Source organism: Rhamphochromis sp. 'chilingali' (assembly GCF_963969265.1).
Source record: "Rhamphochromis sp. 'chilingali' genome assembly, chromosome: 8".
Classification (NCBI taxonomy): Eukaryota; Metazoa; Chordata; class Actinopteri; order Cichliformes; family Cichlidae; genus Rhamphochromis; species Rhamphochromis sp. 'chilingali'.
Genome location: NC_137935.1, coordinates 21,621,319 through 21,634,769, shown reverse-complemented (window position 1 = coordinate 21,634,769; position 13,451 = coordinate 21,621,319). Strand labels below are relative to the sequence as shown.

General features: G+C 45.4%; 1 protein-coding gene across 1 annotated transcript in view; it reads left to right on the top strand.

Annotated features, from left to right (window-relative positions):
* fchsd2 (FCH and double SH3 domains 2) overlaps positions 1 to 13,451 on the top strand; it is a 96,083-nt gene that overhangs the window by 54,143 nt on the left and 28,489 nt on the right. Inside the window, exons 13-14 of the mRNA XM_080889750.1 lie at positions 6,215 to 6,304; positions 6,524 to 6,586. Of these exons, the coding sequence (XP_080745876.1) occupies positions 6,215 to 6,304; positions 6,524 to 6,586 (153 nt within the window). The remainder of the gene's footprint in view (positions 1 to 6,214; positions 6,305 to 6,523; positions 6,587 to 13,451) is intronic.

Genomic DNA, 13,451 nt, shown 5'->3' with positions numbered 1-13,451 from the left:
TCTATTCATTCTGCTTTTCAGCTTCATTGCATTTGGCTCATTCTCTATCTAACTTCCTCTTTGGCTCCACACTACCTTTGTTATCAGGCTTTTGCATATTTGGCACCCTCTGCTGTCAAGTTAAGAAACATTTGCTTTGTCGTCATGCATTCGAATAATTTAGCAGCTATCAGTAGCTTGTGATCTCACTTCCCTCAAAATAATTAGAGAATCTTTTCATAGCAAAGTGCAAACATGTGTCCACGTCACCTTTTTTTCTGTGCTTCATCCTCTGTCTTTCTCTCGTGCTTCCCTTTAATTTCTCTTCTAGACCAGCATTACCTTGACTAAGATGGTGAATATTTTATGAGCTCTTTGATACTAATGGCTTTATCACAGACCTCTTATCACAGATTTATAAAGGGAGTGAAAGCAGGGCAAAAGACATTATGTAGGTTTGATGGGAACATTAGCTGTATTTTTTGTATTATTGATGGGAGCATTATCTGTATTATCTGTGAATTAGCTCCATCTTCCTTCCATCAAGCCTTTTCCAGTAGCAATATCAATCACAAAGCCAAGCCAGGCCTATACATTAGTTACACTACCCAAAAATATTAAGGGAACACTTGGTCATCACAGTATAACAGGAAGTCGGTTAGACTTCCTACTTCATATCAGTGTGTCAGGATAGGAAGCATAAACTGGTGCAGGTGAGTGACAACAGGTGTGCTAGAGAGGCAACACTAAGACAACCCCTTATCCCCCCTCGACAGCCAACACAACAAACACTAGGCAGACTTTTGCAACAGCAGCTGGACTACTGAGCAGTTAATTCACAGGATACATGGGTTTTGAAAACAACTTCTCAGGGTTACAGGCTGTTGTTTCGCTTCAGGGCCACACCCTTTTCAGCAGCCAGTAGTGCAACCAGGTATACAGATGTCATTTGTGTGTGATTTCTGTGTTTCGTCTTTCGGGGACTGGTGTATCAGTTTACCCCCTTAAACCTCTCCCTCACCTTACAAGCCGCATGAGTTCAGCCCTGAGATTATTAAGTCTGTCAGGTATAATGATAATACCTTACCTTGATCTTTGGATTTGTGCCTCATCGTGCAACAAGGGTGAACAGGTAACAATCCAATTTTACCACCTCGAGGCCTTGGGGGGATGTTGGTCATTTGGGACAAAAGCTCCCTACGTCCAACACAGCAGACCAACTTCAACAAGTTGTCTCTAGATTCTGCATCCATGATGGGACGGTCAACTCGAGAGGGACTGGAATTCAGGCTCTGCTCGAGTCCTTTCAGCTCAGGGTAAGAGTGGCTGTTCAAATATGCCTGAAGCTGCTAGAGATGCTTACAGCAACCTTTGAAGCCTGGCCATCTGAGGGTTCATCTGGTAGCAGTATGGGTAAACCATGATGACCATATCAAGAGTTGGTCCCTTAGCACGCATTTTTGGGTAATGCAGTTTCCGCATGGTGCCAAGAGTTTGCTGCCCCCTAGAGGGAAATGGCTTGCAGCATGGGACCTGGCATTGGTCTTGCAGGACCTGGGCAGGTCACCTGTTACGCAGGTATATCCATGATGGAGAAGTTATTAAAAAGTGTTTTTCTTTTAGCAGCTGCAACAGTTAGCGAGCTCCATGTACTCTCTTTCAAACCTGTACTTTATGCTGGAAACTTGATGGCTCTGAAGTAATGCTGTGGCCAAATGTGGCTGTTCTACCCAAGATCTTGACATCCAGCCATACTAATGAAGCCATAGAACTTCAGGCGTGCGACCCTCCCCCCTTAGATCAGAGTGGAGGATGCAGTGGATTTTTTGTGTCTATAGATTAGGGAAACACAGAACTTTAGGCACTCAGAGCAGTTCTTTATTAGTTATAATAGGAAGAACACGGGAAAAGCTCTGTCCAAGCAGGGATTTTCCCACTGAGTTGTTGACACAGTAAAACGGGTGTACGAAGTAACAGGTGCACCTGTCCCTTCAGATGTTAGTTGTCAGTGTACCAGGGTTATGGCCACATGAGGCGTTCCACTAAGTGAAATCTATGCAGGGGCATCCTGGGCAGCGTCTTGCACGTCTAAATGTCATTAGCTTAGTAACTTAAGTTTTTTTGTGATGATAAGTTGTTCCCTTAAATATTTAAGTGCTGCATTTCTGAGGAATTTGTGTTTTTCTGGCTAAGCAGTCTCTACGTCATATCATAACAAGCAGACTATCTGGTATGCCTGCTTAAGCTTGCATGATTACAATCAGTCAGTAATCAAGACTGTTATTATTTACTGTAGTTAAAGCTGTGGTTTAAAGCCAGTGTTTACAGTTAAAACAACAACTGTTGAAATGCTTATTGAATATAAAACTGCAGGTGAAACTGTGTCGAAAATAGAAGTTGTGAATTTGAGATAAAACATTATAGCTGCTTCTAATTTTAATGTAAAGGCTGAAAATGTCAGCAAGTTTCCTGTTTTTTTTTGTTGTTTTACAGTTTTCTATGAGCATTTTTTTATCACAAACATGAAGCAAAAACCATATATGTAAATTTGTTGGCCCACGGTTTTAGCCAAATCTTTAATTAAATATGTTAAAAAGCCAAGGGAGGCTGGGAGGTTTATATTGACAGGATTATGCATTTTAGCTGTGTGGACATGATTGGAAAAAGCAAGGCCGAGTTTTTTTGTTTGTTTGTTTCTATGATGGTCACAAAAAACTATACAAAATGAAACGCCTCACACTTTTTATAGTGCTGTATTTATTTTTCAGTGTTTTGTTATAGTTTGCACCGTTCAGTCTCCACAGATATCCAATTTTTCTAAAGTGGAATCAGTAAATACTGACAGAAAGGGAAGAGTTATGTATTCTGTGCTCTACAGATGAGCCTGTTTGTGTCTTTCTCTGAAACTGCTTGACACTTATTATCATAACAAGGCTTAACAGCATAACTAAGTGATATGAGTGATTCTTGCTATGATAAAAGACAAGTGAAGATGGTCAAAATATACAATTAAATGCGTTATATATTCTTTTATAAATGATATAGTATGCCCCAGGCTAGCCTGTAATGCGCTGCTGAAGCTAATTAATAAAACAACATGTTCCCAAGATCAGATATCAGGAGAAAACACAGCACTGGGATGAAGGGAACACTTTTGATCTCATTAATTTGTCAGAGAGAGGCACATGGCAGTTGTATTGCATATGCTGTAGGAGATACATACTGTGTGCAGGTCATTCGGACTGAAGCTAATCAGATTAAGATTTTCTCCAATTTCTCTTAATGGAAAATCCTAAATTTTAAAGCTACCTGGGGGTGGGCGTCCGGGTACACACCGGCTCACTCCTTGGCGGCCGCTTGTCGGGGGCCTGGGGCCTGGGGCTCGCTCGGGCCCCTTTGGAGGTGGGGTGCCCCCGGCCTCTCGGCCTGGGGCTCGGTCACTCAGGCACAGCTGGGGGCCGGCGGAGCTCACGGGCGCGTCACTGCAACTCCCCCTGACTTCTGCTCCGCGGCTGCTGGGCGAGCCCTCATCTGGGACTCTCCTCAGCTCTTACTGGAACAGTGGCGCGGCTGCCCCTCTGTTGGTCTTCCATGGTCTCTTGTGTTCTGGGGGCCTCTGGATGTCTGGAGTTTTGATCTCCTCCATACCCGCTTCACACCCTGGAGGACGGGGCTGTGGCCCCCCACACTCCCTAGCAGATCATTACATGGAGAAACCTTTGGAATGCAAGCATGCTGATCCACACAGGTATGCACACATGGGTATTCACAGACGCGGACTAAAGCTTTCTTGGCTGCTACCTCAAAGCACACTGTGCGCTGTCTATCTTGCGTGCTGCACAATATCGTTTATTATTTAGTAAATATTGATATCTATGACTAGCTAGTTTATTGTGATGGTGGTTTGTTTTCTCTATTATTATGTTGCTCTTTGTTGTTTGCTGTCTCCTCTGTTTGTTTTTTTTGTTTGTTTTTTTTTTTTTTTTTCTCCATACAGGTGACCCAGGAGTTCTTTTTTTTTTTCTCTCTCTTCCCCCCCTTCTCACCGTCTCTTCTCCCCTTTGGTTTTCTTTCTTTCTCTCCCCCTCTTTCTCTCATTCATTCCCCCTGTCCTATTTATTTAAAAAAAAAAAAAAAAAAAAAAAATGACAAAGGATGAACTGAAGCTCTGCCATCACGTAATGTCGCATACTGTTGTTTCTGATGTCATTTAGAAAAAAAAAAATAATAAAATAAATTTTTTTTAAAGCTACCAGCTCTTTTATGCTTTGAAGTACAAGTTTAAACCAAAATCTAAAATTCCTTTATTTAAAATAAACGATTATGGGCATTTTTGCTGCTTTCCTATTTATAAGAAGCTCTCAGAGGGGGTGGGAGTGAGAACAGCTGAGGCAAGGGGCTGTTTCCATACGTAGCTGTCGGAGGCTGTTCTCAAACTGCCTCCACTAGACAATCTGGCCTTGTTGACTCACAACATCAGAGCAGGGAGTAGGTTGTGCTCTCAAAAGTATTTCACTACAAGCAAGCAAAACTAACAAGAGTTGGAAAGTTGACTGAGTGGATCTGCTCATATTTTTCTACACTATGTGTATTGACATGTGAGCACAATTGAATAAATAGGGCATAGACATAGCCATGAGTCTCAGCAAACCAACCCAGACCAGTTGGTTTGCTGAGATGATGACAGAATGCACTGTGAAAACTTATAGTACATATAGGGAGTGATTGCAGTGGTCCCCCTGTGCCTTTTATAGTTTAAATAACTCTTCTTTGCTGTTTGTCTATCACAAGGAGCTCACATACCACATTATTGCTTTTATCAGCATAGCTGCTGTTATGTGTTTAAATGCTTGTTTGTAGCACCTTTTGTATAACACAGTTTGACTTCCGTAGAGGTCTTTGTACAAGACGTGAACCCAGAATCCTTAATAATTCAATCATAAATCAATAATTGATTTACAGCTGGACTCCTGATGTTCAGTTCTGCTGGCCAGAGTACTAATGAGCTCATGTCACGGCGAGGTGTCTGTCTGTTCATCCACAATTCACAAAAATCGCTGCTTCTCCTCAGGTATTGATCAGACTTTAGTGCAACTTGCACACAATGATCAGCCGAGTCTCCACCCAAATTGTGCTCAAGGTCAAGGTGACATTTGTCATTTTATGGACTTTTATGGGCTTTTTATTGTGATGGATGGTAATCCAGATGATCTGCTAAGCTACTGATGTCCTGGTTTTCCCTGCGAGTTTTCTATCTATCTATCCTCCATCTATTTTTCTATTTCTTTCAGTTTTGCTAGTATTGATTATAGATGCTCTGTCTGCCTGACTGTGTGCACTCTATCCACATGTGATTTGCACTCACACCATTGGCTGTGCTTCATATCGACTTACATTAATGATTTAGTGCTGCAGCTTTCCTTAAGGGACAGTTGCTAGCAGTGTAATGGCCATTATTTGTCCCCATCTTAGTCTGGTATGTTTATGGTTCAGTAGCAACAGCCAAGGCTGGTGTTTGTTAGGTGCTGCTAACGGAAGGGAAAAACTGAGGCCCATGAAGTGGCTCAGGCCTTTATTGATCAAAGTGTGGGAGTCTGTCTTGACGGCGTGTCTTTCTGTCTTACTCCGTGCCTCTGTGGGATGGAGCTATCAGCTATCAGTCTGCTCTGTCAGCACTGGTGAGAAAGGAAAGAAGCAGGTAATGAAAGAGGAAATTGATGAAAACAATGAGAGACAGAAGGAAAAGGAGACAGGATTAGAGATAAGAGCGAGCTGATGCGAGAGAGCTTCAATGTATATCTCAGGGGTTCCTCTACTGGTGGATATAGCATCATCATCTAGTCTCATTAGAGTGCAGCAAGTTTTGATGATTTGTTGCTTAGGAGACTGTGTGACCCAGTTTTTAAACATTTTGGGGTGAAAATTCAGTTTGCATTGAACAGAACTCGTGCAGCTGTCATGATGTCAAAATGAAAGCTGTGACATGAGTAGAAATGGCTCCTTATGTTTCCTCTAACATACAGCTTCATTGTAATTTCCATCTTTTTCTTTAGGACCTTGCATTTTAGTAATCCCATCGTTTATGTAGGTAGTTGGAGCATTATTAGCATGTTTGCTAATAACCAGTCATTTGTATAGTGTTTTATATCATCCTTTCTTTTAAAGATTGATATTGGACTTTGCAGCCTTGGTACATGTGCTTCTTTAACAATCTTAACCTCTTTGCTCTCCAAAGACAATAAAGTTGAAAGCTGAAGCTCGGCTGGACCTTCTACGCCAAGTTGGGGTTGCCGTGGATACCTGGCTAAAGAGCGCCATGAACCAGGTGTGTATTGTCAGTGAGTGTTGGGAAAGCATGCAGGTATGCTGTGTGCTCATGTGCATGTCCCTGACCTGTGTGAAGATTTATTTGATATGCGTATGGTTGTGTTTGCAGTCATATCTTTGAGCACTTTTTTTGTTGTTGTTTGTATATTTTGTGTGTATGTGTCTGCCTGTTTGCAATATGTGTATAAACCCCTGACTCTCTCCGTGCATGCTGTAGGTGATGGAGGAGCTGGAGAATGAACGTTGGGCCAGCTACACTTCCCACGACCCCTCACTGTCGGTGAGACACAGCCCCTCACTACATCTGCATTGCAGCTATTTTTTGCCAAGCCAGAACAATTAAACTTGTCTACCACTGGACAAAATTTGGACAAAATATTTAAAATGTATATATTTAAAAGTAGTTTTAAACAAAACATGGGTCCTAATGTTACTACCAGCCTGCAATATCTGTTCTCACTTGGCTAGAAAATGCAATTCCTACACTGTTACGCCCCTAGTCTAGGCGGGTAGGGACGCACATAAGGTTGGAGGAGAGAGAGACAAATCCCCGCCCTGGTTCCCAAGCCAAACATCCAAACCAGTTGTGAGTAAAAAAAAGTGATTTTATTTAAGGACAAGAAGCATAGCTCCAGGGTGAGCCCAGGCCAAAATAATAAACAAAACCAACTAAGTCCCACCAGAAAAGACTAACTAAACCCTAAGAAAGAAAAAAGAACAAACAAATGACAGAGCTATCCCTCGCTCCCTGACCAAGAAAACAGGAGAAAACGATTCCAAAAGAAAAGGCAGCTCACCCCTTCCGCTTCAGCCCACGAGTGCCTAAGCTCTCAGCTAATGCACTAGGAGCAGCTTTTACAATTCACACTCCCACAAATACACAAGATAAACACAGGCTGGGAAAACCAGGGTCAGGACTGCGACGGCTGTCAGGCTACTCGCTCGTTCCACACTCTCTCTCTCTCTCTCTCTCTGGAGCTGTCAGAGCGGCTTTTTGAATGTGGTCACCTGTTCCATGGTCCAATCAGCTGCTCACTACTCTTCATTAGGGGAGGGACCTGTAAAGAGTCTTAAACACAGTAAAGAGACACAGAACAAACAGCCCACACAGTGTTCTTATGGCCACAGCCGTAACACCCCCCTTCCCAAAATCAAAGACATCTCCTTTGTAGATGTTTTGGACAGTCATGTTTAAGGGAAAACACGGGATAGGGCATCCGCTAACACATTCTCTGTGCCCTTTTTATGACGGATTTCCAAATTGAAGTCCTGCACCAGGAGGGACCACCTCATCAGCCTTTGGTTCGAGTTCTGCATCCGCATTAGGAATACCAAGGGATTGTGGTCGGTATAAACAATCACAGGCGAGGGACTGCCACCGACATACACCTCGAAATGCTGCAATGCAAACAGCAGAGAGAGGGCCTCTTTCTCAATCGTGCTGTACCCTCGCTGATGGACATTGAATTTCTTTGAGAAATAGCCGATTGGGTGATCCACACCATGATGGTCTTCCTGCAGCAATACGGCACCTGCCCCGTTTGCACTGGCGTCCACTTCCAACTTAAAAGGGCGTGCAAAATCAGGGGCGGCCAGCACTGGCGCACTGCACAGGAGAGTCTTAACAGCCCGGAACGCACTCTGACACGCAGAGGTCCACACAAAAGGTCTCAACACACTAGTGAGGCTAGTGAGAGGTGCGACCACGTCCGCGAAGTTTTGACAGAAACTCCGGTAGTAGCCCACCATGCCGAGGAAACGGCGAAGCTCACGCCTAGTCTGAGGGGCAGGAAAATCCAGTATGGCCTGGATTTTGGCCGAGATAGGGCGCACTTGCCCCTGACCCACCTGCTTTCCTAAGTACGTTACCATGGCTTTACCAAAATCACACTTGGCGAGGTTGAGGGTGAGGGATGCCCTTTCCAAGCGATGGAACACATCAGTGAGTGTCTCCATATGCTCTGACCAGGTGTCTGAATAGACGACAATGTCATCCAAATACACTTCACACTTGCAGACGCCGCCCAGCACGATATTCATGAGCCGTTGAAATGTGGCGGGAGCGTTGCGCAACCCGAAAGGCATGACAGTGTACTGGAGAAAATGGTCAGGAGTAACAAAAGCAGAGATTTCGGCCGCACGTGATGTTAGGGGAACTTGCCAATAGCCCTTTAACAAGTCCAGCTTGGTAACGAAGGTCGCAGAACCGACCCTATCAACACAATCCTCCATTCTGGGCAGAGGATAGGAGTCAGGCTTGGTCACACTGTTCACCTTCCGAAAATCTGTACAAAACCGTGGGGTCTTATCCGCTTTAGGCACTAGGAGACATGGGGAACTCCACGCACTAGAGCTAGGGACAGCAAGACAATTCTCCAACAGATAAGAGACTTCTGTCTGGAAAAGAGCACGCTTAGTGGGATTCACCCGGTAGGCATGCTGTTTGATTGGAGGATGGTCCCCCACATCGATATCATGCTCCAACACGGTGGTACAGGATGGAGTGTCCGAGAAAAGATTAGGATGATTTTCAATCAACCGACACACGTCATTTCGGACATCATCGTCTACCCCAGTTAAATGTGACCTTAAATCACGTAGGATTTCAGAATTCCTAAGTCGTGCGCAGCCCACAGCACAACCGAAAACCAAATCGTCACCTACTGGGTCATACCGAGTTTCGGAAACCGGCACCCCCACAGTCGCAACTGTTGACACACCACCAGCAAAGTAGGGCTTCATCATATTAATATGACACACACGGCACTTTTTCCTTCGCTCTGGGGTGTCGATGACATAATCCGTGTCACTCAATTTCGCCTGCACTGTATACGGACCACTGAACTTGGCCTGGAGGGAAGATCCAGGGACCGGTAAAAGTGTTAAAACTTTATCACCAACCTCAAATTTTCGCTGCACAGCCTTCACATCAAACTTCCTCTTCATCCTACCTTGTGTTGCACTGAGAGCATCCCGTGCAATTGCGCACGCTTTATGCAAACGCTCTCTGAAAGAGCTCACATAGTCTAACACCTTTTCCTTAGGGGCAACAGTGTCGGACAGGAAGTTCTCCTTAAGCAATCGCAAGGGGCCACGCACTGTGTGACCGAACACCAGCTCAGCAGGGCTAAATCCTAACGACTCCTGCACACTTTCTCTCACTGCTAAAAGAAGCAGCGGCAACCCCTCATCCCACTCCTTTTGAGACTCAAGGCAAAATTTCCGCATCATCGATTTCAATGTCTGATGAAACCGCTCGAGCGCACCTTGCGACTCCGGATGATAGGCACTAGATTTCCGATGTTTAATGCCAAGTGACTGCAAAACCTGAGCAAAAATCCTAGACATGAAATTGGAGCCTTGGTCAGTTTGAACAGCTTTTGGTAAACCAAAAATAGAGAAAAAGTTCACCAATGCCTTAACAACTGGTTTAACCTTAAGGGTGCGCAACGGAATTGCCTCGGGAAAACGGGTAGCAACACACATCAGAGTCAAGAGGTACTGGTGACCCGATTTTGTTTTAGGGAGCGGACCAACGCAGTCGATGAGGATGTGTTCAAAAGGTTCCCCTAAAACTGGAATAGGGTGTAATGGAGCGGGTGGAATGACTTGGTTAGGCTTACCACTAATCTGACAGGTGTGACAAGAACGACAATACTGAGCAACGTCATTCTTCAATCCTGGCCAAAAGAAATGACGCAGAATGCGGTGATAGGTTTTCCTAATACCTAAATGTCCAGAAAAACTGTCATGGGCAAGACCAAGAACTTTGGGTCGGTACTGTTGAGGCACCAGAACCTGTTTAAACACATTCCAACCCAAATCACCAGCTGTAGGCGGATACCAAGTACGCATCAACACGTCATCCTCGACACTATAAACACGAGGGTACTGGTCGCTAGAGTTGGCAGCGGAAAAACAACTCACAAGAGTTGGGTCACTCTGCTGTGCCGAAACCAACTCCTTTTTGTTGATTTCCAAAGACAGTTGAGGTGTCACTGATGGGCTAATAGGCAGCATCGCCTCAGAGTCGCCCGTCAGTGGAACACGGGTTTCAGATTCAGACTCCGGCCCACCACCAGCACAGAGAAAAGAATCAGATAAATCCACGTCACCGTACTTGCGCCTATGCGCACGAGTTACCGCGCAAGCAGGAAAAACAGAGGAGGAATGCTCCTCAGCGACAGGGTTAGGTAATGAAATATCAGGCACCGGTATCTCAACCACTCTCGGGGTAGAAAACACTTTTCCGTTAGCCAAATCATTCCCCAGAATCATCGCAACTCCGGGCACTGGCAACTGGTCGCGCACGCCAACCGGTACCGAACCCGAAACGAGCGGCGATTGAAGAAACACATTGTGCAGTGGCACACGCAGTACATCCATTTTTACACCCCAGACAAGAGCATCCGAACCACAAAAAGAGTCATCAGAAAAAGGTAGAATACCCTTCAAAATAAGAGTCTGCGCGGCCCCAGTGTCACGCAGAATCATGATCGGCACCCGATCCTCCTCTTTTTCATTCAACGAAACAAACCCCTCCGACACAAAAGGGCGGTAGCTCTCATCAAAGCCTTCACTTCCCACTCCATTGCTAGGTGAAGTGGAAGCTGACATAGAACGAACGAAACCCACACTTTTCGGCTTCCTCACCGTGTTGGCCTGCTCCCTGCGCTGTAGTGATGGGCAAGCAGCAACGAGGTGCCCGATTTCATGACAATAAAAACATTTGCGATCTGACATAGGAATAGCAGCAGAACGTGTCTGGCGCTTAGGGGAAACCCTATAACTTCTGACAGGACGAGGTGAGGAAGTGTACTCACGGCGCTCTGTCGAAAGTGCAGCACGATGAGTTAACACAAACTCGTCGGCAAGGACCGCGGCTTTAGACAGTAACCCCACCTTCTGCTCATTAAGATACACGACAATGTTTTCAGGGAGACATGTCTTGAACTCTTCCAGCAGGATCAACTCCTTTAGCTGAGTAAAGTCCTCCGCGTGACTGGCAGCCACCCACTTGTCAAATAAGACAGTTTTCTCACGTGCAAATTCCACAAACGTTTGACTATCAAACTTGCGACAGGCACGAAACTTCTGTCGATACGCCTCTGGGACAAGTTCATAAGTCCGCAAAATAGTGGATTTGACAACCTCATAATCCAAGCTGTCCGCAATAGAAAGACTCGCACAGACCTCCTGCGCTCTTCCTATTAATTTGCATTGCAGCAACAGACTCCAGACGTCCTTTGGCCATTTTAAAGTGGTTGCGATGCGCTCAAAAGCAGTGAAATATGAGTCAACCTCTCCTTCCCTAAAAGGAGGTACCAAAACAATCTGTTTGCTAGCGTTAAACTGGTCTATGGTGGGAGTGTCGGGGAGTGTACTTACAGGAACGGGAGCAGCGTCACTCGCTCGAGAACGATCAAGCTCCATAGCTCGAATGCGGAGATGCATGAGCTCGACTTCCTTAGCCTTAGCCGCCAACTCCACCTCCTTCAAGCGAAGGGCAAGCCTGAGATCCTCCGTCACCAAACCCGCCCCAACCTGGCCAGCCGGGTCAAATACAGGAGACTGAATGGTGACAGGAGCTTCCGCCCCCGACGGCATCCGCCCCTTGGAAGGCTTCGGGACGGCCCCAGCAGCTTCCGCCCCCACTGCCGTCTCCAAACTCCCAGACCCACTCGGCGAGGTTTTCTGCCCCCCAAACACTCCCCTGTCCACCAGTCTCTCCACCAAACAGTGTTTAATTTCCGCCTTCTTAGCATTCAACGGAACATCCACCCTGAATAAGTTAGCCACTACCAACAAATCTGCTTTTGTGCACCGCTCCAACTTTTCAATGGAGGGACGTTGCGCAAAATCATCCATGTCAAACGACATCACGAGCAAAGCGAAAAAGGAAAACACAACTCCGCAGACACCCAACCGCATCCGCGCACTCCAGAGCCGCAAAACTCGCGCACGACGTTTCCCCCCCCACCACAAACGCAAAAAGGAAACGAACCAATCACACGAACGAAAAGGGACGAGCCCCCATTTATGTTACGCCCCTAGTCTAGGCGGGTAGGGACGCACATAAGGTTGGAGGAGAGAGAGACAAATCCCCGCCCTGGTTCCCAAGCCAAACATCCAAACCAGTTGTGAGTAAAAAAAAGTGATTTTATTTAAGGACAAGAAGCATAGCTCCAGGGTGAGCCCAGGCCAAAATAATAAACAAAACCAACTAAGTCCCACCAGAAAAGACTAACTAAACCCTAAGAAAGAAAAAAGAACAAACAAATGACAGAGCTATCCCTCGCTCCCTGACCAAGAAAACAGGAGAAAACGATTCCAAAAGAAAAGGCAGCTCACCCCTTCCGCTTCAGCCCACGAGTGCCTAAGCTCTCAGCTAATGCACTAGGAGCAGCTTTTACAATTCACACTCCCACAAATACACAAGATAAACACAGGCTGGGAAAACCAGGGTCAGGACTGCGACGGCTGTCAGGCTACTCGCTCGTTCCACACTCTCTCTCTCTCTCTCTCTCTGGAGCTGTCAGAGCGGCTTTTTGAATGTGGTCACCTGTTCCATGGTCCAATCAGCTGCTCACTACTCTTCATTAGGGGAGGGACCTGTAAAGAGTCTTAAACACAGTAAAGAGACACAGAACAAACAGCCCACACAGTGTTCTTATGGCCACAGCCGTAACATACACCTACAGGGTAAATAACAAACTATATGACAAAGATGAATGTGCCCACCTACTGGATGTTTAGTGCTTTGGCTGTTGGAGTCTTAGGCTTTTTAAAGTGGATGTAATCATATGTAGGAGCTGATTAAGTCTAGTGCTAACTAGAGGTCTGGTTTCTGGGGAGATCAGTCCACAACTGATGTGTTGCATTGTGTGTTTTTCTTTTCATGTATGTATCTCACTATATTAGCAGTGTGTTTGAGATCATTATCATGCTGAAGTGTGAAGCCACTGACAATCAGACAGTTTCAAAGTGGTGTACATGGTGGATCACTATCTGTCTTTTCTATGTTCACCACTTGCTGAAATGCAAACCATGACAGAGCCTTCACCATGTTTTACAGATGGCTGTAGACACCCACTGTTGAACCTTTTTTTTTTTTTATCTCCATCAACAATTTGGACCTGAAATTT